This window comes from Astatotilapia calliptera, chromosome 8, assembly GCF_964374335.1.
Source record: "Astatotilapia calliptera chromosome 8, fAstCal68.1, whole genome shotgun sequence".
Lineage (NCBI taxonomy): Eukaryota > Metazoa > Chordata > Actinopteri > Cichliformes > Cichlidae > Astatotilapia > Astatotilapia calliptera.
The window spans coordinates 5,717,330-5,740,673 of NC_137429.1; the positions used below are offsets into that span (position 1 = coordinate 5,717,330).

At 41.2% G+C, this 23,344-nt stretch overlaps 1 protein-coding gene across 1 annotated transcript in view; it reads left to right on the top strand.

Annotated features, from left to right (window-relative positions):
• thrab (thyroid hormone receptor alpha b) overlaps nt 1-15,952 on the top strand; it is a 170,738-nt gene extending 154,786 nt beyond the window's left edge. Inside the window, exon 11 of the mRNA XM_026178097.2 lies at nt 146-15,952. Within this exon, the coding sequence (XP_026033882.1) occupies nt 146-396 (251 nt within the window). The 3' untranslated portion in view covers nt 397-15,952. The remainder of the gene's footprint in view (nt 1-145) is intronic.
• Nucleotides 15,953-23,344: the final 7,392 nt, after the last annotated feature.

Below are 23,344 nucleotides of genomic sequence, written 5' to 3' on the forward strand. Positions count from 1 at the left end.
ACATCTTCAACTATGTAGTACTCATTGTCCATATGTTCTCTTTTCCCTTCTCCTTCTTCTATCCTTTTCCCATATTTCTTCTCCAACCCCCTCCCCACCGCCATCTGTGCTCCCTCTTCCCGCTCGCCTTCTTTGCTTTGTGCAGATCGCTCAGGCCTGACCTGTACGGAAAAGATCGAGAAGTGCCAGGAGACGTACCTGCTGGCGTTCGAGCACTACATCAACTACCGCAAGCACAACATTCCCCACTTCTGGCCGAAGCTTCTGATGAAGGTGACGGACCTGCGGATGATCGGGGCGTGCCACGCCAGTCGCTTCCTTCACATGAAGGTGGAATGTCCCAACGAACTCTTCCCCCCGCTCTTCTTAGAGGTCTTCGAGGACCAGGAGGTGTGAGGCACACTTGCCGGCACGCAAAGGGAAGAGAAAGTTGGAGCGAAACAGAAGATGGGTTAGTCCATCGTGCTTGTGGGGGAAGAATGGAGGGAGAATCCTCTCTGCAGGAATCTGCATTTCTCTGACATCACATTCACAGTATGTGGTTTTAAAACTGGAAACAACAATATCAGAAACGACACACCAGCAACAGGAGAGTGAAGCAAACAGAGGATTTTGTTTTGTGAACACCCTCTTCTCCACCTCTTTACCCTCCTTATACCAACCCCTGTTTTAAAATCTGTTTGGGGGCCCTTCTGTCTGAGCATGATGTCTTATCTAGTAAGAGTTGTAGCCATTTGCCAAGACACAAACACACACAGACACACACACACACACTCACAGCCTGTTCCACCTCAGTTCTTCAGGGCAGCACTCTTTGGAGGGTCAGTTCCCCCTCCTTGGTTTTATTGTAGCGGTCACAGATTTACACTTGTCTTGAAGCCCATGTTTCCGGCGTCAAAGCTGGCCAGCACCTCTCAGTATTATTTCTGAATAAGTGTTAAGGCATTGATTCAGAAAGTATGGACAGTAGTGTCATCTTGTTGCTCACAGTCATGCAGGCGCACGAATTTAGCAGACACTGCACATAAAAATTTCAGCAGACGTAAACGTTTCCGTGGTGCATAACGGCGGCAGTAAAGCAGAGCAGCCACACCACTTATCAATTACTCAACTCAATCTGAGCCATGACAGCTGTTTTTGGAGCTTGTTCTTCTCATATCCCTGTGAAACCGGTGCTATATTTATATAAGGCTACTCCAGTTTTATGAAATTGTGTTCTCTACCTTTGAAAAACATACAGACCATGGCTTCATATCTACTTTCATTTTTGTCATTGGACCGGTTCCTGTGACATACAACACACACATACGCACACACACGAGCAGACTTGCCTTGTCATTGCCTATGCTGCTTGTGCCAGCAGCCTACCATCTTATGAATGACAAGTAAGCCCTTCTCTGTCTGAAGAGTTACAGCATTGAAGGAAGGGAAGGAAGAGAAAAAGAAGGGGAAGGAGAAAGGGAGATGCTTAGAGGGGAGGTGGGAGAAAAGGAAGGCGCAGGGACAGAGAGAGGAATTACAACGTAAAAGCTGGACTGTAGCCAGAGTTCAGAAGTAAATCTCCCACACCCAACCTCCGAGGAGGCTCTGAATAGCAGCAAACACCAGCAAGACGGCAGGCCTCATCACATACACACTGACTCTCTTTTTGTCTTTTTAACTCTCTCACACACACACGAAAACACACATCACCTCAGAGTAACGTGAATGCCTCATTTTACTGAATGCACTGCACGGCAGTGTTGATATACAGCCCTAACCTGCAGGGTTTGTACAGAGTCCTCTTATCGTGGGCTCAACTCAGTGTGGCCCCTCCAGGCTTCCATACACATTTGCCTTCTGTTTTGTTTTGTTTTTTTTCTTGTTTCTTGGTTATTTTATTCTTTTTTTTTTTTTTTTTTTACCATGGACGTCACTGAGAGCAGGCAAATGCCAAGAAGGCTACCATTTACCTCAAAGTGGACACACCCCTAGGCTGGGGCAGCATTACTGCCCCTGTGGTGTCAGGCACTACCTCACCTCTGTGGACACAGGGCAGCTGCCCACAGCCTACACACAGACATACACCATTCGAGTTGGAGTATGTGTAGAATGATACACAGATGTGCATAGCTTTTTGCATAGGTGCACACTCGTAGTCATGGAAAGACTAAAACACTCACAGAATACACACATACACACAGCGCTGTCACTTGGTTCAAATGAAATACCACTGAAGACAGGAGGGCCAACCATCCCCCTGGAAGGTTTTACCCCCTTCCAGGGAGTGGTACCCATAACATTCGGGTTATCTCTTCTTCTTTTTCTTTTTCTTTTTTTTTATCAAGTGGGACCAAGTGTCATCTTTTCAAATTTGGATTTACCAGTTTCTCTAAAGACAGAAACCGGCTCGCAGAAGCAACGAAGGACAGCGTGGGATGTGCAGCCCATTAAAGCAAAAAGCAGCAAGAGGAACGATTACACGGAGTAACTGAAAAGTCAAGGTGGCCACGCCCGTCAAATCAGCATGTGGTGATGACGTACCACGCTACACTTACGATAGCTGCCACTGGAGCTTGGTAAATATTTTCATGGAAAATTTCAGCTTTCTGTCATGCATGGGCAGTGTGTTTGACATAAAAAATGATGGAGTGAAGCCTCCTCACAAGCAACTCAATCGCACTTCTAGCTCCCCAACGCTCACTACTATAGCAGTAATATCTCAGCTCAAACATCCATGGCAGATATGACAAGTTTACCCTCCAAATGACCATACAAGAGTGTTTGATTTGATTTCAAAAGCTCACTCTGTTCAATCCAATTCTGGGGCCAAGCCAAATCTCACTGGGTTGAAAGAAATCTAGTTTATTTTCTATCCGATACCAAGCAGTAGTTTATACTGGGCACATGCACAGGATGGGTTATCCACACCTCCTCAGAGCTTGAGTGCAGTTGGGAGGGGAGAGGAACTGGAACGCCATCTTTGGGCACAGCGGTGGAGTCTGGTTTGACTCTTCCTAAAGTGCATCACCACCTCTAGAGATCCATCCCCACTCTTTTCTTTTCTACCCTCCTCTTGTCCAGTCCGTGACACTGCCCTTTCTGGAGCCTAGCTCAAGTCTAACCCCCCCTCCTGCCATCAATATGATAACAGACCCCACTCAGCCAGGCTGGTGGGAGTTTTTGCACTAATGCAACACCCCATAAACTCTCCTTTTCGGGTTAGTTTCCCCAATTAAAATTGACCACAAATGGGTATCCTGAACTGCTCTGTTTAACTGGGCCTTTGCACTTGCAGTGGGCTTGGCCCTAAACCTGTCCTGTTGTCAGCATTACACCAGTAGAGCCAAAACAGCCCAAAAGCAGTGGGCAGAGATCCCTCCATAGGAGGGCTTTCTCTTTATCCGTGTAGTACTCACTGTCCCATACTAGAGCCCACTCAAAGTTCACTTTAAGCCCTCTTCTGAACACTGAAAATCCTCTCCTTTACCCAAAGCATCCTAGCTGTCACCGCTGAGCAGTTCATACCCAGTTTTGTCCAGATTCATTCACACCAAACAGGATCCAGGCCTTGTGAAACAAGGCTGGCCATAACTGCCCTTTTAGAGTGGCGCCACCAATTGAATGTGACCGACAAAGCAGCAGGGACGAGAGACTGGAGTGTGAGAATGCGTGGATGCAAGAGAAGAAGAAAGGACAGGAAACAAACAAACAAAAAAAGCTGAGGGCCCCAACTCTCACTGCCATCATTGACATGGGCGAGAGGGGGTGATGTGGCTGGTTGCAGAGACAATGTCGTCAAACACAGGGAGGAAGGGCAGATGTCCCCTTCGGCTCCCACGCAGCCCCACGCAAACCCCCGCTCCCGTGCCAGCTGACGACCCCAAATGTCCTCCCTCAGCTCCCACTGTAAGGATTACCTCCAACGTTCAGATTGTGAGGATCAGGAAGACAGATCCCGCATTCCTGAGATGCAGGTTTGGGATTCCAACACATCTTTGTACAAGAACCGATAAAGAAATCGACGGCCTTTGTTTTTGTGAGCTGACTGGGTATGTGCGTGTGACAGTAGGGGTTATAATGCTGCTTTTTACCTTCTGAGTCTGATGTAGATTAAGAAAACAAAAGATATATGAAAAGGATTTTACATCCGTCAAACAATATGAAAAAAAAAGATGACTTTAAAAAAAAAAAAAAGACTCCGGAACAAAATTATTGGAGATTTTTTTTTTTTCATTTTATCATTGTTTTCTTATATTTCTGTTTGTTTGTTTTTTTTGACCCTTCAACTGCTCTGTGTAAAAGAAAAACAAAACAGCTGTTGTCACTTTTTGACCATGTGTGCAGTGTAACATATTTCACTTCTTTTTCACGTCTATAGTTTGTGTTTGTAAGCCAACTGATCTGTTTGTCCCTGTCCCCGTGTCTGTCCAGTTGTCCGTCCCCTTTTATCAGGAGGAAATTTACAACCAACAAAAAAAACCCAGGAATTTCTTTTTTTATATATATTTTGTTCCTTTTTTTTTTAATGAAATACATCTTTGGAGGAAAGAAAAAAAAACAAATAGAAAAAAAATAACGCAACAAAAACTGAAAATACAAAAAAAAACTGAAACACAATCTTGTCATACCTCACACAACACAAGACTCAAAGGAACTTGGGAGGAGTCATATTTTGCAGGCACATGTGAAAGTTCAGAGATGCATATATAGATTTTAAAAAAGTGTACATGTCGAGATAATATGTGCTTGTGTACGCATCAGTGTAAGTTACAAAAGGACTCTTCCCTCAAGCTTTGGTGCCCTCTACCTTATTGATTTGGTTCTCGAATGACAGGAGGTGCAACTTAAATTCAAGAAAATGTCGAGACATCAGCTCTGAGCGCTGCCAACGTGAGCACTTCTCCACCTTAAAGGCACAGTCTTTAGACGGTAAACCTAAAATGTGAATGGCCCAGAGACTGAGGGATTGACTTCTGTAATAGCTGAGTGTTTTATGGAATTGAATGTAGCTGACAGGAGGGGGCTGGACCTGACCCCGGCACCCACAACCTAACTTCCACACACCAGCAGAGAGGATAGTGGTGTCACATAGATGTTACAAAACAACCAACAAAACTGAGAATATATATATTGCCCATCTGCAAGGTGCAATACTATGTTATGTATTTTTCTATGTTTTGTGTTTTGTTTTGTTTTTTTCATTTACAGCTTATTTTGGCCATAACCAAGGATGTAAATACAAAAACATACAACACTCGAAGATTCATTGTAAAAAGTCAATTTAACCGCTCCATCCCATTGTCATGCAAGTGGATAAAAGTAAAAAGAAAAAAAAGAGCAAAGTAATGTGTAATGCTTGTTACATTTTTTTTATGTGTGCACCCTCTCACATGTGCATGCAGATCCATATTCAGAAGTGCCCTGTGACATTAATCGTAAGCCCTGTGCCTCGTGTTGTTTGCAAAGAGATGGATGCATACCCCTCGTGTTCTCACGCTTCACATGAATGACTATAGTTTTGTGTGTGAGTGTGCGTTTACCTATGGGATCAGATTCCGTTTTTCCAAACTATTGATGTGAGTGTTGCCAGCAGCTGTGGCAGTTAAAGGTCAGGAGTGCAGTGGGGGATGTTTTATTAAAGAGACGCTTCACCCCAAAGTCAAATCTACATGGCCCATAGTAGAGCCGGGGTTCTCTAAGTGTGCTCCAGTGGCTCTCAGTGGCATTTTTGTGGCCCAAGTAAGAATCCACTACTATTATAATTTCATATATTTGCATATATTTTATTCATCCACAGTTCTATCAGGACTGAGAAGCCAAAAGTAAGACATGACAGGAAAACAAGGACTTTATTAAAGTGTCAAAGAGCAGTGGATAAAGAGGCAGGTCGAGCTAGCAATAGGGAACCCAACAGAAAAATAGGGAAACAACAGAAAAGACTTGGGAAAAATGAGGCTTGACCAAGATGGATAGGTAAGGGTGATAAGCAACAGGTGAATTCAATCAACAGAACATGTTAAAAGAAAATTCAATAATCAACTAGTTTTCTGAAGATACACACACTTAAAAAGCCTTTGATTAAATGTGCATTTTTCTTGTGCTCCCTAAATCTGCAATTGGTCATCGAAACACCGAGAACCCCTGACCGAGATTATGTTGGTGTGAGTTGCCTTTTTCTTTTCCAGAGACATGAGCTGCAGAAACGTCAGCCTTCTCTTGAGGAACAATAATTCTAACGGGCCCATTTACTTTGTGCTTCTTAAAAACTCCCCTGTCCAACTGAGCTTTCAGTCGCCAAGTCGCTGCACTGAAGGAAAGCATGCATCTACCATGTGACAAGAAGCTCGTGCCTATGACAGAATGTGAACATGACCGGCATTCATTTCAGCTGAGCGGTAATGCTTTTCATTTGCAATGGCAGGCTTAGTTTAGTGCAAAGAAAACAGTCTGTACCTGAAACTGGTCATGTCGCAACACGGTTTCTGACTTTTCTGTAAGTAACTTCACATTACTTCTGAGTTTTATAGATTTTGGGGCACTTATGTTATAATTAAAGAGAAAACAGGCGTATCTACAAATTATATATCCAAAACTCTGCAACTCACACCAAATACTCCAGGTAGATAAACGTGTATATTTGATTTTGGGTGACTTACAAAGGAAAGTTGGAAGTGGGATAGGGAGCAGGGTATTATTGGGCATGAATGCCAAACAGCTGTTTAACACCCACATCGTAGTTGTCAAAGTCTAAAATGGATTTGTTCACCAATGCCCCAAAAAGCCAGCCTAAATACACTGAATCCGAACTTTCTGTGAGGATCAATTTAACTGAAACCTGAAGTAGTTTGCAACAAGTACGTGAGGCCTCATTAACACAAGTCATTTCAGATGCCATTGGGGCCTTCTTCCACAGGTCATTTGCTGATGTGGTTGCACTTGTGAGGCATAAAGATTACTTGTGCATCTTGGAAAGACAAATGTGTATGTATAGCATTTCAGTAACTAGCTAAAACGAGTCTGGAATCACCTCTCGAATTAGTTTCAGTAATCAGATCTCAGTCAGTTTTAAATGCTTTTCTGGATCCATTTCCTTTTTTCTGCTTCTATGAGATTGAATAGCTAACCAACCTTCCCACAATGCATAAATGAAAGTACAAATGGTGTCTTAAATGATGCAAGTTTGAACCAAGCATCATATTTTCAGCTCCAACTGTTTAAAGCTGAAAGTAATTTTGGTTTATAACAATTGGTGACACCCCGAGCTCACACAAATCATGCTGTTCCTCACCACAACAAGCAGACTGATGTTTTTGAGGCTGGCTTTGTGGAGCTTCTCAGCCCTTCCCCTCCATGGATCCTGGTTTATTCTCACATGTTGACATGTTGGACAAGGGTGGAGATTGTCTGTAATGTCTTTTGGTTTTATGGTTGTTTTTGGTTTCCCTCTCCCCTCCCCCATGCCAAATGTAGAGTTTGTTAAGACATGCAAGTAGCAAGATGTCTATGCAATTTTCCTCCAAATCCCTCCAAAAGACATGCTCACTGTAACAACTGTGAGCCGGTCTTGCTTATGAAATCAGATTTGGCCCTTGCTTGAATTCCAGAGGTTCTTTGCATGACCCAGAGACCCTTGCTACTTTCTGTGGGTGTGGGCCAGAACTGTTGGGGTTAGCTGGCCTTTAGCCCAGCCTGCTGGCTGGTCCTTAGGCTCAGTAAATCTCCACAGTCGTCTGGGACCCAGAGAAGTAGGAGGGGTTCCGGGGATGTTGTGGAGAACAAGGATTCTACGAGACGTGCTGTTTTTTTGTAAACTGCTCAGAAAGTGGTGTGTGTATGTATATGTGTGTTGTTTGGAACTTTGCTTGTGTGCGTCGAATGCGATGCTCTCATTGTTTGGTGTGTCTCAGAGCCTCAAAATATAAAATTAAAACCAGGCCCTAAATTCAGTCTTTCTTGAAAATGTAGCTTTAATCTTTGCATATCGCGACCAAGTTGCTGAAATTTATGTAGCACAAGTAAGGTTAGTTAACCATGTGCTTACCTCTTCTTTTGAAATGTGAGGCAAGTGTTTGATAGCAAAAATCCATTTTCCTTTAGCACTTACTTAGAAGCACTTTGAATTGACCAAACCAACAGTAGGTAGAAGATTCTTCAGAGGTAATACTATAATTATGAATATATATATATGTATATTTAAATTGCACCCAAGCCAAATGACTTTTGCACCATTAAATTTCTGTTCAATCTGAAAGTAAAAACGGCAGAGGCCTTTGGGCAAAGCCATGCAATGAAATAATCAATTATAGCGTTTACAGTTATTTTGAATGAAGTGCAATAAGTGGCCGAGTAAACATTGTGAATTTTATTTGATTTTTATGTCTAATCAGATCTCTTTCTTACATTTGTGTGAAAATAATGCACTGTCCCATGAGAGCATCGGCAAGACCCAGTACACACACACAGACACACACACGTGCACGCACACACGCAAACACAGACCACTTTTTGTGAATGGGTAAAGGAAGCTATTGAAGGATTCTCTCAGGTAAAAGAACATTTTCTAATAAATGATGATGAACCTTGGATGAAAAAACCATTGTTAGCTCCTCTTTTTTGTCTCAATTTGCAATCAGCAGTGTTCATTTTACACTTGTTCTGTCATCCTTTCCTGGATGGAAAGGAGTAGACATCCAGGTTCCCAGAAATCGGACCCCAAGTCCAACCTCGGGCAGACATAACCAGGCCCTCACTGCTTTCTTAACCCTAAATCGAAATCGATTTCTTTACATGTGGGGAGTGTTTTGTCTGTTGGTTTTTGTTTGTTTGGGTTTGGGTGCTTTTGTGTATCGCTTGGGTTTTGTGCCGCACTATATGGAAGACCATTCCTGCCAGAAAAAAAGAAAAACATCTGAAATATTAGGAGTATTTTTTAAAGCATCAGATTGATAAGAAAATGCTGAGAGACCAAGTCATCATTTTTACTTAAAGGAGATCGACTCCCATGTTCAAGTCGTATATTTTGATTTCACACGGTGATTATCATCACTTAACTCATTCACTGCAATTGACGTCTATAGCCGTCAATTGCAGTGAATGAGTCAATGGGTTTAACTCATTCACTGCCAATGGCTGGCAGTGAATGAGTTAATTTTGACATTTGATTAATTTAAAGTGTTAATTACGGGGTTATAACATCAAAGTCACATATGTTTCATGAAACACGTCTTTCATAAAAGATCATGAAAGAGAAAGTCAAGATCTGTTGTTTTTGACTCCGTTTGGTCAGTTTTTTCGTGGAATAGGTGAGTTACCATAACACAGTAAAGACATACAAAATGATTGATTTTGGTTACAGTTTTATTTTTGATTATCAATAAATTACATTCGCATAGATATGTGCAAGAAAAACTGTGTGCAAAAATTAATTCATCCTTTCATGTCAGCAACACTCTAGCGTCTTTGCACTCTTTAGGGTCAAAGTGCCAGCAGCAATATTCAGCTTTTCCTCATCCAATTGCTTGTGGTGTACATACAGCAGTGCATGGCTCCCATCCAAGCCAGGCACTATTTGCCCTCAGCGGGGCAAATGAACTGGCTGTAGTCCTCCAGCCACAGGCCTCTTTTATTTTCTGTTTAACTCTCAGTTGTATGGCTAAAACCAAGGCTGTGCATGTATATAAGTGTGTGCACGTGGATGTTGCTGTTTCACATGAGAACTGTGCTGTGTGCAAGTGAACGTTGAGTGTAAGTGTGTGAATGCTGAATGTCTGATGGACCTGCTTTGCTTCCCCTTCCAAAAATCCCTAAAGCACCTTTTCAGGCCGCGGTGTGTGACGGAAGTCTGTAAAAACAGATTCCTGTCACATACTTGTGTTATTTCCTTTGAAGAATGTAACCAACACTGTGTTCAGCGGGCTAACAGAGAGGAAGTAGGAGGGGTCACTTGGGAAGCATTTCTACTTGAGTGTGGCGGGACTGCAAGAGATAAAAAACAAAACAAAACTGTGAATTTCAGGAGTGGGTGATATTTTAAACTAAAAGCTGCATCAATTCTTACAAATGGACTGTTGCTGCAGAAAAGAGCAGCCACGGCTGCGCTTCGAGGCTTTGCAATTTTGGGTTCTCCTTTCCAATGATGGCCTTATCGATTGTTTTTATATCCCTCCTCTTGTGTGGCATTGCTGTACAGCATGTTTCATAGGACTCCAGAGGATTTATTATGAAGGCTTGCACTTAGAAATGCTGTGGAGTTTGTTCTCGGGGAAAAGAATGAATTAATATGCTGCATGGTAGGAACTGAGGACTCCCAAGAGTGACTTTAAGGTTATCACTACATACAATATTAAATGACTATGTCCAAGCTAGTACTCCCTTTGTGGCTGCATTAGTGCAACAAGAAAATCAGAAGAGAAAATTGAAACCCATGAGCTAAACAATGTAATCAAAGCACCAAATGTTATTTATTGGACAAGCTACAAACATTGTTACAAGTTTCTGACAATGTTCAGTAAGCGTGAATTATAATTGACTGTTAGAGTATGTTTGGATAGCTATGCATTAATGGCTGAGTAAGATGCATATAAATTAAGCTGTATTGATCAAGAGACTAAAGTCACCCCGTTTATCCAAGGTTACATTAAAGGGAACAGTTATCCTCATTTCCAGCTAAATATTTTTTATTCTTGGACTGTACTTGAGTTGCTCTGAATGAGTCACAATTCATTATTATCCTTGTTTACCTCATGCTCCAGTCACACTACAGAAAACAGAGGCTGGAGACACAAATTATTGCAACAGTGTGCAATGAACTTGCAATCTTGTTACCTTTGAAATGGTTGCTTTAGAGACGGGCGACCACTCGTCAGTTGCTGCCATCAAGACAATGATAAAACATTTGCAAGGTAATTCCCCTGCTGCAAAGACGTGTCATAGATGAGTTTTGCTGATTGGCGCAGACTATTGCTGATTGCATTGTGTTGGCAGTCTGTCTGGATTTATAAATCCGACTGTAATTATTTGCAAACCTGTTCCAGTTTGTTTGAGAGTGATTGCACGCAGCCCAACTCAGATCACGTTTGTTTGGAGACTGGTCGCCTCCCAACTGGCAATCTGTGCAATTGCCTTGTGATCAAATGTGGTCACTGAGAAGTTGAGGGTGTTGCACGCTCAACCGCTGCAACAATCAATGCAATCACTGGGCAACCGCCCTTTTTTCTTTGTCGCACGGAGGCTGCCTTTTTTTACTCTCATGTGACTGAGCCATCATACTCTGTCACTATTATACTTTACGATTTTACCCTGTAAGCCAACTTTCTTCTGATTGGCTGCCCCTCATAAACAAAACAAAAAAGGAAACTTCTGTGCTGGCAGCCTGAGCTGTGTGCCTGAAATTACCATATTAGGGGATATCTGTTCTCAGCGACATCACACCAAGTGAAGAGCACACTTATTTAGAAAAGATGAACTTTGCCACCGTGGCACCCAATTATTAGGGAAGTCCCATCTTGTGACATTCACAGGAATTACCCCTTTGTGGCCATTAGAAAGAATGCTGGTTTAAGGCACTTTCACAGTGCCTTTAATAGTCACACCTATGTTTTATATGCAGTTTATAGCCAAGAGTAGAGAAAACTATCTGAAATTTGAGCTTATGGCTCACAGGAACTACTTGAACTTATCTCAACCTCATTATTTGAAACACTGATCATGTTTAATATGAGTATCCAGAGAATATATGTGACAGAAAATATGTAAAAGTATAGTTGGTCCCCTGTTAGCTGAGTTCAGTGCTGTATGATTTGGCCACTATGAATAACTTTATGTGGACACTGTTTTCCTTTTTACACCAAATACCAAGTAAGACCTGAAGATACTTATAGGTGGTACAGTGGTGTGGTCTTGGAATAAGTTTTATGCTGCTCTGACTGTCTGCATGGAGATTTATAGCAATGTTTTTTGTAAACGGGTGTAAAATGCATGCCTAGACAGATAAGAATGTACACGGATTAGCTCATTTATTAACAGTCTATCAATCAGAGATACAGATCAGAGAATATATGAATATATAAACTGTATAGTAGTTGTATGGAGGTGGGGGCTGCTTCTAAGAAAATTATGCAATGCTTGTCAGGTTGAAAAATTGGTTTAAAACTGCTCAGGTTTGATTAAAAAGGCCTCAAAGGGTGCTTTCATCCATCCTCTGTCTTTCCCACTCTATTGGTCCAAGATGTCTCACTTGTCCTGTTTTGTCAAACGCTCTCAGAGCATGTGCACCATCAGCTCTCATGGCCCATGAGCCCATTCTTGTACGCAAAATCCGAAGAAAACTCTCTCTGGTCAGCAAACCTTAAGGAAAGAAATCCATTTATTTCACTATGTAGCAGGTCCAAGTCACTTGATACAGCACCAGCAAATTACCAAAAACCACCATGGCTTCAAGGCGCCATGCCCACTGCTTACATCGTCTTTACTGCACACCTTTTTGCCCACAATGTTTGTAACAGATAGGTCTCAGTGTTGCATGTACAGAAAGCTTAGCATGCTTATAGTATGTTCTGTGAAACTCGCAAAAACTGTGTTTCAAGGAAGGTTTCATTTTACCAGGTTTTTGTGTCAGACTATTTCTAGATGGGGTTGTCATGTACAAATGTCTATGAGCTATATGTGTCTGTATTCACTATTTTACTATTGATTGTCCTATTTAAAAGAGACACTTTGTGCAACACGGGTGTGTGAGGCCATATGATAAATCAAGAACAAGTAAAGTCTTTAGAGCTGCAATTAATAGACTGAACGACTTAGTAGGATGTATTTTTTTCTTGATTTAACATGAAAACATCAGTTTCACGGTCTGTATTGTGCATTACCCTCAACACTTTTTACAAACCTCATGTGGTAAATATTACAGAAAAATCAGCCAATAGAAGCAAAGTAACCTCACAGTCGGAGATGAAGAGCTCTTTCGCTCTCTCCCTCTTTTTTCTCTCTCTTTCTCTCGCTCTCTGGGTTAAGTTTTAATTTGATGTTTCTTTGGGAATTTTCTTTCTCCTCTGATCTTCTCAAGGACAGTCTTTCAGCCTGCATATTTGTGTCGGTGGAAAAACACACTACAATACATTTAACAAAATTACAAAAAAGGAACCACTGTTCTTTGTTTGATACCACTCTTTCAAATGTTCCTTGTTTCACTGTGACTGCAGAAGCTGCTGGGAAAAAGATGTGTTCTGCAGACACTCAGGGGTTGACCTGACCAGTCAGGGATAATTGGAAGGTGCCAAAGACAGGATGCTAGGTGTTTTTGTTAGTTATTTTGAAACTTTTCAGCCAGGTTATTATCTTTGGAGCAACCACAAACAATTGTTACTTACCCCAATCCAGGATAATGTGTAGGATTTCATCAAGTCAGTGGCTCATGAAGTTCCTTTAGTTCATTTTAATTTAAACAAAACCTCACGTAATGAAGTGATTATTAGTTGCAACATTAGAAAAAGATTTGCATAGCTACTGTTACATGGTCATACTGTTACACAGTCCCATTTTGATGCACAAAATTAATGTTCAAAATAGATTACTTTATTAAATATGACTTAAAGCGACTGAATGACCCCAGAAACTCATCAGGACAGTGCTAAAAAGTCAAGACAGAAAACTGTTTTCCCATACAGTTCTATAGAACTCGAAATCTTTTTGCGACCACAACTATCGCCATCTGGTGGCCTCTAAATAGAATGCAGGTTTAAGACACTTCCGCATAGGCTTTATTTTTTCCACTCGGAAGCTATGTCCGCGTTTTATATTGTCTGTTAGTTATATTGGCAATTTTGGAAAAAAAAAAATAGGCTAGAATCTGATTAACAATCACCAGTAACTAGGGAAAAATAAGTATCGCCAAAGAGGTTGCTTGCTTTGTTAGGTGAAACTGGTTGCAAAAAGGTATATACTGCTGCACCGGCAACCTCCTTGCGATTGCTTTGTTGCTATCAGATTAATTGACGCAGTTTGAATAAAACACACCAACTTGTTTGCAAATAGTCACCAACTACTCTCTGAGCTGTAGTAAAACAGAGGCACTTCACTTTCAAAGTAAATCAATCAATTGTCGAATGACTTCTACCGCTAGCAATGTCAAATGTCAAACATTGTTGATTTTAGCTAATTAAATCATGTTGTGCAAATATACTGAGAGAGCGACATGGTAGCCTGTGTAGTTCAACACCAATATGTGGGAAAAGTTGCACATTGCTGTGAATTATCACCCTGTTGTATAGCAACATAGTTACTAACATGTAGCTAACTTGGCTAATACTAACTGCTAATCGACAGGTGGTTAATTTGCCATGTGTTGATTGGTTGATTGATTGTTGCTATAATGATTCCACCAACAAAGATAAATGGTGTATCTCTCAGCGCGACACACATGTCATACAGTAAACACAACATACGATAACAGTGTGTCTTAGTACTAGTTTGGCAATAACGCAAACGGAAACAACAAGATTCGGACTTGACTTCACATGGTGGGTGTCATTAATAATAACAATTTTATGGCTGTTACACGAGAACCTTTAAAGTTGGCGCCAACTTCCAAGAAAGAAAAAAAGTGTTGCTTTATATTGTAAGCCAGAACAATAGAGATCTCCTGTTTAGCAAGAACTTGGCAATTGTGCTGCTTTTAGGACACTGTGCAAACATAAAAGAAGGAAATCCAGAAGCTGGTAGATATTTCTTTTTTATGGGCTCAAGAGAACAGCGTCATCTTGGAATTCAGTTATTAAAACACATTCATGGTTATTTTTCACTTGTCAATCACTGATATCCCTCATCTTAGAAGTTACTACGAAGACTGCCTAAAACTGGAAGAGTTTTTATTTTTATTATTCTTGAGCTGAATATTATGAGTCACTGAAGGATTGATGTCGAGGTCCTGGAACAGTACTAGACAAGGGGAGAGAATACAACTCCAAAGGAAATAAACACTGAGATGGAAAGCTTCAATAGAAAACCATTGAGACTGCAGGTACAGCCTTTGCTAGACTTTGGTGCATTATAGGAAACAGTGCACAGAAAATAAAGGCCATTAACTGTATGAGTACAGATCTCTCATTCAATCTTGATCCCGAGGTGCCAGACCGTCATGTATTATCAGGGTAATAAAAGGGTTACAGAAGGTCTTTAAAAGTTTACTCTTATGTTACTGACATATGGGAGACTATGTAAATTTCCTTGGTACGACAAACCCCACCTTCTGGATGTCTGGTGCCAGTTCAACCACACAAGAATAACATTATACCAACAAATTTTAAGAAACCCAGGTTTTGTTCTTTTTGTCTCCTTTTCCTCTCTTTATTTACCTCTCAGTTGACGCCACTGTCACTGGCATGCAAAGCAAAGGAACAATGTTCAGGATTCATTCCCATGATGCACGGGGGTAAACAAACATGCAAAGACATACAATGAAGCTTAAGGCAATGCTCTGGGCTAAATAAATCCACACTGACAGCACTTATTGCAGATAAACGCATATACACGCAGGAAACATCCGAATATCTACTGTGATCTCCTCTCACACCACCCACAACTTCATCACACCAAACCCTTCCTCACCTGGACCTATTACCCACCCCTCCATTTTACACCCTCCACCCCTCCCCCCGCCCCCCCAAACTTGAGTCCAGTGGGTGGTGTGCTGTCAGGTTTATATGGTGGGCTGCTTACGACAGGTCCAGACAATCAGCGTGTTTGTAAATGTCAGTGTGTGATTTTCAAATCTTTGTTTATGGTCAGGGTTTTAAAGGAAGATATTTTTTATGGTAATTGTTGCTGGTCTATTTTACTATATATTTATGTAATAAATATGTGAGTACATTTACATCTCATTGGCTCTTTGGTCTGTTATTAGCCCTCGGTTTTCCAGCTGAACCATGTGCTGGAAGGTTTTCATTAATGGACTAATAAATGGAATTCACAAAAACCTTTTTCTCATTGTCTCTTTGTGTTTTTACAGCTGTATAAGCGTGGGATTTGTTCTTAGATTTACAATCAGATCCATATGTGCAATGACATTTTTTTGTAGTTTTGCCTTTGCACACTGCCAAGTATGCACCAGACAATCAAGATGTGATTGAATTGTAGAGTTTTAGATTTGATTCAAGGGGTTTGGCAAAAGTGTTCCATTAACAGTTTGCAATTTTTAAACAGTGTCCCGATTAATTGGATTATTTGCCAGTAAACACTTTCGTGGCTGGTTATTATTTCATCACAAATTAGGCAGATAAGACATCTGGAGTTGATTCTTATTGTCATAAATGCATTTTGTAGCCATTTGCTGGAACTTTCCATGTTAGGAAAGTCCAAAGAAATTACAGTGCAAGTGAATGACACCATCACTAGGCTGAAAAACAAAATAAACATGTCAGAGGACATTTTTCCAAATGAGCAATGTTGTGCAATTAAAAAAAAAGAAGAAGAAAGAAACACCAAAAGACCTGAAAGACCACAGAAGGCAACCGAAGTGCATGATGACAGAATTATTTCCACTGTTAAGAAAAACAACATCGTAGTATAGTAGGCAGTTGACCTGGGTCACGGCTGTTTATTAATGAAGCTGCTGCTAGTGCTGATAGAAGCAGCAGGATGAATTTTAAAGCATACAGGACTATACTCTGCTCAGATTCCGACACATTTTCCAAAACTATTTCACTGTAGAGAGATAATGACAAAAAAATGTACTGCAAAAGCAGCCCAAAAAGTTTATCAAGGAAATTTGATAGTCTTCAATGTCCTAGTCAGTCATCCATTCCCAGCCCATCAGAGCATGCTTTTCAGATACTAAAGAGAAACCTTTAGGCAGAGAAATCCACAAACAAGCAGTGACTAAAGGGCCTAGCAGTGCATCTCAAGGGAGGAAACAGACTTCAGATAGCCAATGGCTACAAAGGATTTTCATCCAAGTATTAGAAACAATCCTTCACCAATTACTTTTGAACCTCAAAATGTGGGCTATGTGTAAACATGGCTGTAATACTAAACAGTTAATGCAATACTTTTCCTAAACCCCTTTAAATAAACCTGAAAGTCAGCACTTCAATTACATATTGATTTAACATCCACAGTGATGGTGTAGAGAGGCAAAATAGCCAACAAGAAGTCACCATCCTAAGACTTTTTCCCTTGATTGTACACACCGTGAATAGAAATTAAATTAAAATGTTATTTCAATATCTTGAATTTATAAGAGCTGCAGTAAACATAAAATCCTGACAGTTTATTTTCACTGTGCCAAAAAAATATAAGAACATTATCACTGTTTGAACTCTTTTTAATGACCAGTCTAGCATGCTATGCAGTTCTGAGAGAGGTTTTGGTATTAATATCAGAAAATGTAAATATCCCTGTAAACCATAATCCAAGAGGAACACTTAATCCTTCTTAGGTGAAGGACAACGATGTTTGCCAGTGGTCTGTGTGTACCTCCTCTTAGTGAAACACATTTGCATAATTGCAAACAACATTCTTTACAGTTTGCAGGCAGCAACTATATAAACTCAGTGTGCTGAAATAATGGCTAAATGAGGAGTAAACGAGATTTGTCTGCTCAAATCAGCATCAGAGGAGAAGGACAGGCGCTGGCAGCACTGCTCAGTTCATCAGCGCATGTCACAGCACATCCCGTCCGATTTATTGACAGATCAACTCAGATGTCTCTCAGCGTGCTGTGAGGTTTCCCAGTGAGGTACAGTGAGTCACAGGGCTATGACTGCTAATTCTTTAACTCACAGTGAATTTCCTCATGACAGATGGGAAAGGTGTCCGCCTGCTTGGTGGGGAATTCAGCAGATTCCAGCTGATGTATTAATAACATTTAGAGATGCTAAATCTTTATTTATAATTAACATAAATAAACATATCTTTTTAATGTTGGTAGACAAATCTATGGTACCAGTTAAAAAATAATACATCTTCCTCTTCTGATGTTAATGCATTTACAAGATGTTCACAAAACTTATTCTGATCTTGAGGTCCTTGAGGTCAAGTTCACTGACATTACACTTTCTTTTTGCCAAAGCCCACCCAAGCTGGTGGAAAAATCCTATTCAGTTATCACACTCCCAAGAAGATCGAAAGTCTTATCCTTCATTTTCAAGACAACAGGAACTTTTAAGAGTTGGATTCCTACTTTATTGAAAATAATAATGGCCCAAGTGACTTCATGTAGGTCTGTTTGCTCATAAGGAAGTGTTAAACCAGTGTGAGTTGTTTGTTTGAGTCACTTGTGATTTGCATACTTTATTTATTCTAATGTAATCAATAAATAGATTAAAATGTAAGAAATTCTTGCTCAAAAGTCTATATAGGACATCCAGGTGATGCTTAAAAAGTAGGTTTAAGCAATGCCATAACTATGACTGAATGCTGAAAAAAGACTGCCTGCAGCATGGCCCTTTTCACATGAAGTCCGCCATGTGGGTGGAAGCTGTTGTGGGGGCTGTGATCTCACAAAGGCAGCTTTTCCGCCAACCAATCCCTCACTTGCTGTTTGGACGCAAGCCCAGCCCCCCTTGGATCGCCCTCCTCCTTTCCTCTCTCGCTCTCACTGGTGTGTGTGTCATGCACATACACTCTCTCGCTCACATATACACACTTAATGCTCCATGCTCAGTCATAGTAGGAATTTTCCACTCAGCAGCAGCAGGAGAACATTGCAGCCAGCTGTGCTGTCAATTGCAGTATATGCTCAAATCCCAAAGACTGTTTGCAGACATCCTTATACTCCCAACCAGCTTTTTCTGTCTTCCCTCATGTGTATGGATACAGGCACGCACACAACTGTGGGGGCAGAAAAGCACATGGCGTGCTAGTGTGTTGATGTCTATTAGCAGCAAGACTCTAACCTACAAACTACGTATTGCAAGAATAACTAAAAAGAACTTTATGCAAAGATCAATGTGTGCTTTTTAACAGAAGAGTGAAGCAGAAGCATATAAATCCAACTACTGGGATCCAGAGGAGGCTGTTTCTTTCACTCTTTTCTAAACTCTCACCTTCTCAAGAATCTTTCATGGATCCCCTCCAACAACAGCACACTCTCCCTTTCTCCTTTTCTCGCTCCTCACAGTCTCTCCCTCTTTTGCGTCATCATCACTCACCATAGAAATCATGCGTAAGGACAGACATGCACATCTAGCATGTGTTCTGTTTACATTGGAGGGTTGTTATGTAAGTGAGAGCCCACCCACTTCCCTTCCCCCTTAGCCCATACGTTTCCCTGCTTCCTCTCAAATCAGGTCAGGTGAGGACTGCTGACTGAGAGAATTGCCCTCAATCGGCCCCTAAATGAAAATATATGTACAATCTTGGAAGTCTACACCAGACAGAGAAAGCAGTGACGGGGGGAAATGAGGAGTTTGAGGAACATGTTTGATAAACATTGGTTGGATGTACGTAAATGGACAAAGAGAAAAACAAATCGGTTCTCTATGAATCTTTGAATCCCCAGTCTGACACAGCAGATGGTGCAGCCTGTTTCCAAATACAGTTTTGTAAAATAGTATTTTCCCCCTTCTTTCCTTGCAGGTTTGTTTCAGTTCATCAAACAAATTGTAACATTAGATAAAGATAGCCCAAGTACACACAAAATGCAGTTTTTAAGTGATGGCTTCATTTGTTATGGGGAACAACTCCATCCAAACCTACCTGGCCCTATGTGAAAAAGTAACTTTTTCAAGCATGACCAGCCTGTTTAGGGTTCAGATCATTGTCCTGCTACATAACATGAACTGACGGCTGGACATCCCCGTCCAGTATTTTATGGTAGAGACCAGAATTCATCGCCCTTCAATTATGGCAAATTGCCCAGGTCCTGATAGATGCTGGAGCTATTTGTAACTTAGCTGCACCATAATCAGTAAAACGGATGTGCAATTTCCAGCAATGTGGCAACCACAACACCATAAAAAGTCAATGGCATTCAGCAAGTTAAAGTCAGCAGGTAAAATAACTGTTTGTGATGCAAAATGTGGAAGTCCCAAGTTAAACTTTTCTTAGTTTCAAGACAAGAGACCACCACTGACTGTCTGGACTGTCTGGAGTCAGCTTTTATGTCGTTGTACCAATACTCAAGTACATAAGACACTATATATGGTTGCTTCATAGTCTAGTGGTTAACATATTTGCTTTACAAATGAAAGGTTGTTGGTTTGATGCTAGTTGGAGACACAAATCCCTTTAGAGTTGTGTCAGAGGAAAGGCATCTGGCATAGAACTCTCTGAAGTCAAGCTATGTGGGCCTACTAACTGTTGTGACCCCTTGTGAAAAGAGAGCAGCCAAAAGTAGCTTTTATAGTATACTGTTTATGCTCTTGGTCATGGAACAGAATCCATGGCATGCAGTATATACAACAGTGCAACGTAAGCTTGCAGGACAGTCTTGTGTGTTTTGGTAGATATGGAGTAAGAGTCCCCTCACCACAGTACAGGGTTTGTGTCCCAATGATCCTAGGGGCTATGTTGCCTTTTGCCCCTGACAGTGTTTCCTGGGGCAAACTGGCCTGGTGGGGGGCCAGACAAAGAGTGATTTAGAGGACCCCCATGAAAAAGAAAAAATCATGGGACCAGTTTATCCTGCCCAGTATAGGGTTACCAGGGCACCACTCTGTAGCCAGGCCTGGGGATGTAGCTTGAGGGAGAGTGCCTGGTGGCTGGGCCTTAGCCCACGGGGTTCTGGGCATGTTCTATTGGAAGGATGCCCCAGGACACGCTGGAGAGATTAGATCTTGGTTAGGCTGCTGTCTCTGATAAGCAGGACACCATTGATGAGGAATTTACTCATTGCTATACCAAAAATATTTTGACATGAAGACATTCATGTTACAGAGCTTGGAAAACATTTTGGAAACAGCTATTTCATCTCTCCTTAAAGCACCTAAAATCACCAACAAACAATAGTTGAATAGTTGATAAATGATTGTAACAAGACTCCAGAGAGTTGCTGCACCTATTCACTAAGAAATAGTTACAGCACTTAACTTGCCCTGAAAGCATAAACTGTCATCTGAGTATTTAGATTAAACAAACAAGAGACATTGTGTTCGCTAACAAGCTTTAAATAGCAACAGCATCAACTGTATAAAAGATGGGTGTAGTCACTGTGAAGTTCCCGATTAGTGAAGTTCCTTAATGAAGCCCTAAGCTGACTTTTTGTTGTTGTTGCTGTTGTCATTGTTGGTGAGTGTGGTGCAGATCTGCATGAGAAGCAAGAACGCAGCAAAGTACATCCCCACATATCCGCAATGGGGACCGTCTTTGTCATATTCAGGACAACGTGAACCAGCACTAAGCCCATAGTCTTATGGGAGACAAGTGCCATTTTCCTATAACTTCTACACTACCTGAAATGTCATTGCAACTGGAGTAGTCGAAAAAAATGACAGTTTAAGGCAGTATCGCACTGACTTCACTTTTTAGATTTAGAAAGTGCACTCATCTCTTATATGAAGTTCGATAAATCGAGATGCTTTGAAATGTGGTTTATTAACATTTGATTCTAATTAATAAGCTTAGTAATAATTCAGATATGATTAATAAGCTATTTCTTGATCATACTCCATTGAATCATCATAGCAGTTCTGAGTCCCAGCGATGATTGGATTTTGGTAAGGATCTCTGTAGAGTCTAGATGTTGGTGCTGGTAAAGGTGAAGATGTAGGCTTGAACGAGGCTCTGAATGACCAGGGAGAGGTGGAAATGGGAAAAAGGGATGCACAAATGATACTCTTAAAAGCAGACTGACAGAAGAGTACTGAGATTACTGAAGCACACAGGAAAGAGGCTTATTGGCTCACAGAAGATGGGCAAGAAAAGGACTGGTTTAGAGTAATGGTGCCATTACTGATCCCATAAAGTCGATTCTGTCCATCTCGACATAACATTTTCAGTGTGAGAAGATGAAATGAAAATACTACGTCTACATGAACAAAATCATCTTTCTCAGATTTCCTTCCTTAAGCATGCACCAAGACATGGTGTCAGTACTGAATTTGAAAGCGTGTGAAAGAAGAAGCAATGTAAAGAATAGAGTTGTAGCCTGAACACACAGGATACCACACAGACGCATGATTACTGGTGTTCCTTACTGAACATACCCATTAGCTCACAAACTCCAGGCCTCGAGGGCCGGTGTCCTGCATGTTTTAGATGTCTCCTTGATCCAAACACAGCTGATTTAAAGGCTAAATTACCTCCTCAACTTATCCTGAAGTTCTCCAGAAGCCTGGTAATGACCTAATCATTTGATTCAGGTGTGTTGAAACAGGGTGATATCTAAAACCTGCAGCACACCGGCCCTCGAGGCCAGGAGTTTGACACCCATGCTTTAAAGTGAAGTAAGGGCTCTTTAGAAAAATAAGTGCCAACTGCATGTTTCAACATGACAATAGCATAGCATGCAAAGCCAGATGCAGATTTTCTGACCTCACCTCTATTCAGAAGCCTTGGGATGAATCAGAGCACTATGTGTTAGTGAGACTTTATCACCCTACCTCCATGCTCAACCTCGCTAATACTATTGTGGCAGAATCTGAGCCTGTCCCTGAAGATTGGAGGACATTGTTCCAGTAGATTAATGCCCATACCTTTGGAATGAGATCTTTTACAATCACACATGGGTGTAATGTTCAGGTGTCCACACATTTCTGGCTGCGCTGTGTACATGCTTTGAACTTTTGGCAGCATAGACAGTACCAAAGAGATAAACAGTGAAATAAATTCCAGATTGCATTTTGAACAGTGTGAGAGTGGGAGAAACTGACTTGCAAAAGATCATGAGGGATTTATTAGGAAAGCAGACTGCTACAATGGGAGATTCTCCATGAGAATCCCTTTCTGACTAAGTCATACTACAGGAACAAATGGAAGGATGTGATGGCAGAAATGTCAAGTGAAGTAAAAGGAAAAAAAAAAGGATCAAACATGAGTGAAATTCAGGACTCGTCTGACACGGCAAAACACATTGGGAGATAATGTTCTTTTCAAAAATGATAAAATGTCAGAAGTTATGTGGATGTTATGTGAAAACAAGGCTCTTAATCAGGATTAAAGTGGTGTGTGAAATAAGTAGTGTGTTTATGAATGGTAATGAGGATTGATTTTAATAAGGAGATTACAGGCGGGAGGCTTGTGAGGAGGGAGACACCAACTGAGGGAAATGTGTAAACAGACAGATGGTGGTGGTGGTGTGTGTGTGTGTGTGTGTGTGTGTGTGTGTGTGTGTGTGTGTGTGTGTGTGTGTGTGTGTGTGTGTGTGTGTGTGTGTGTGTGTGTGTGTGTGAACATGCACTAGGGTTCATAAGATGGGTGGGGTGTCCAT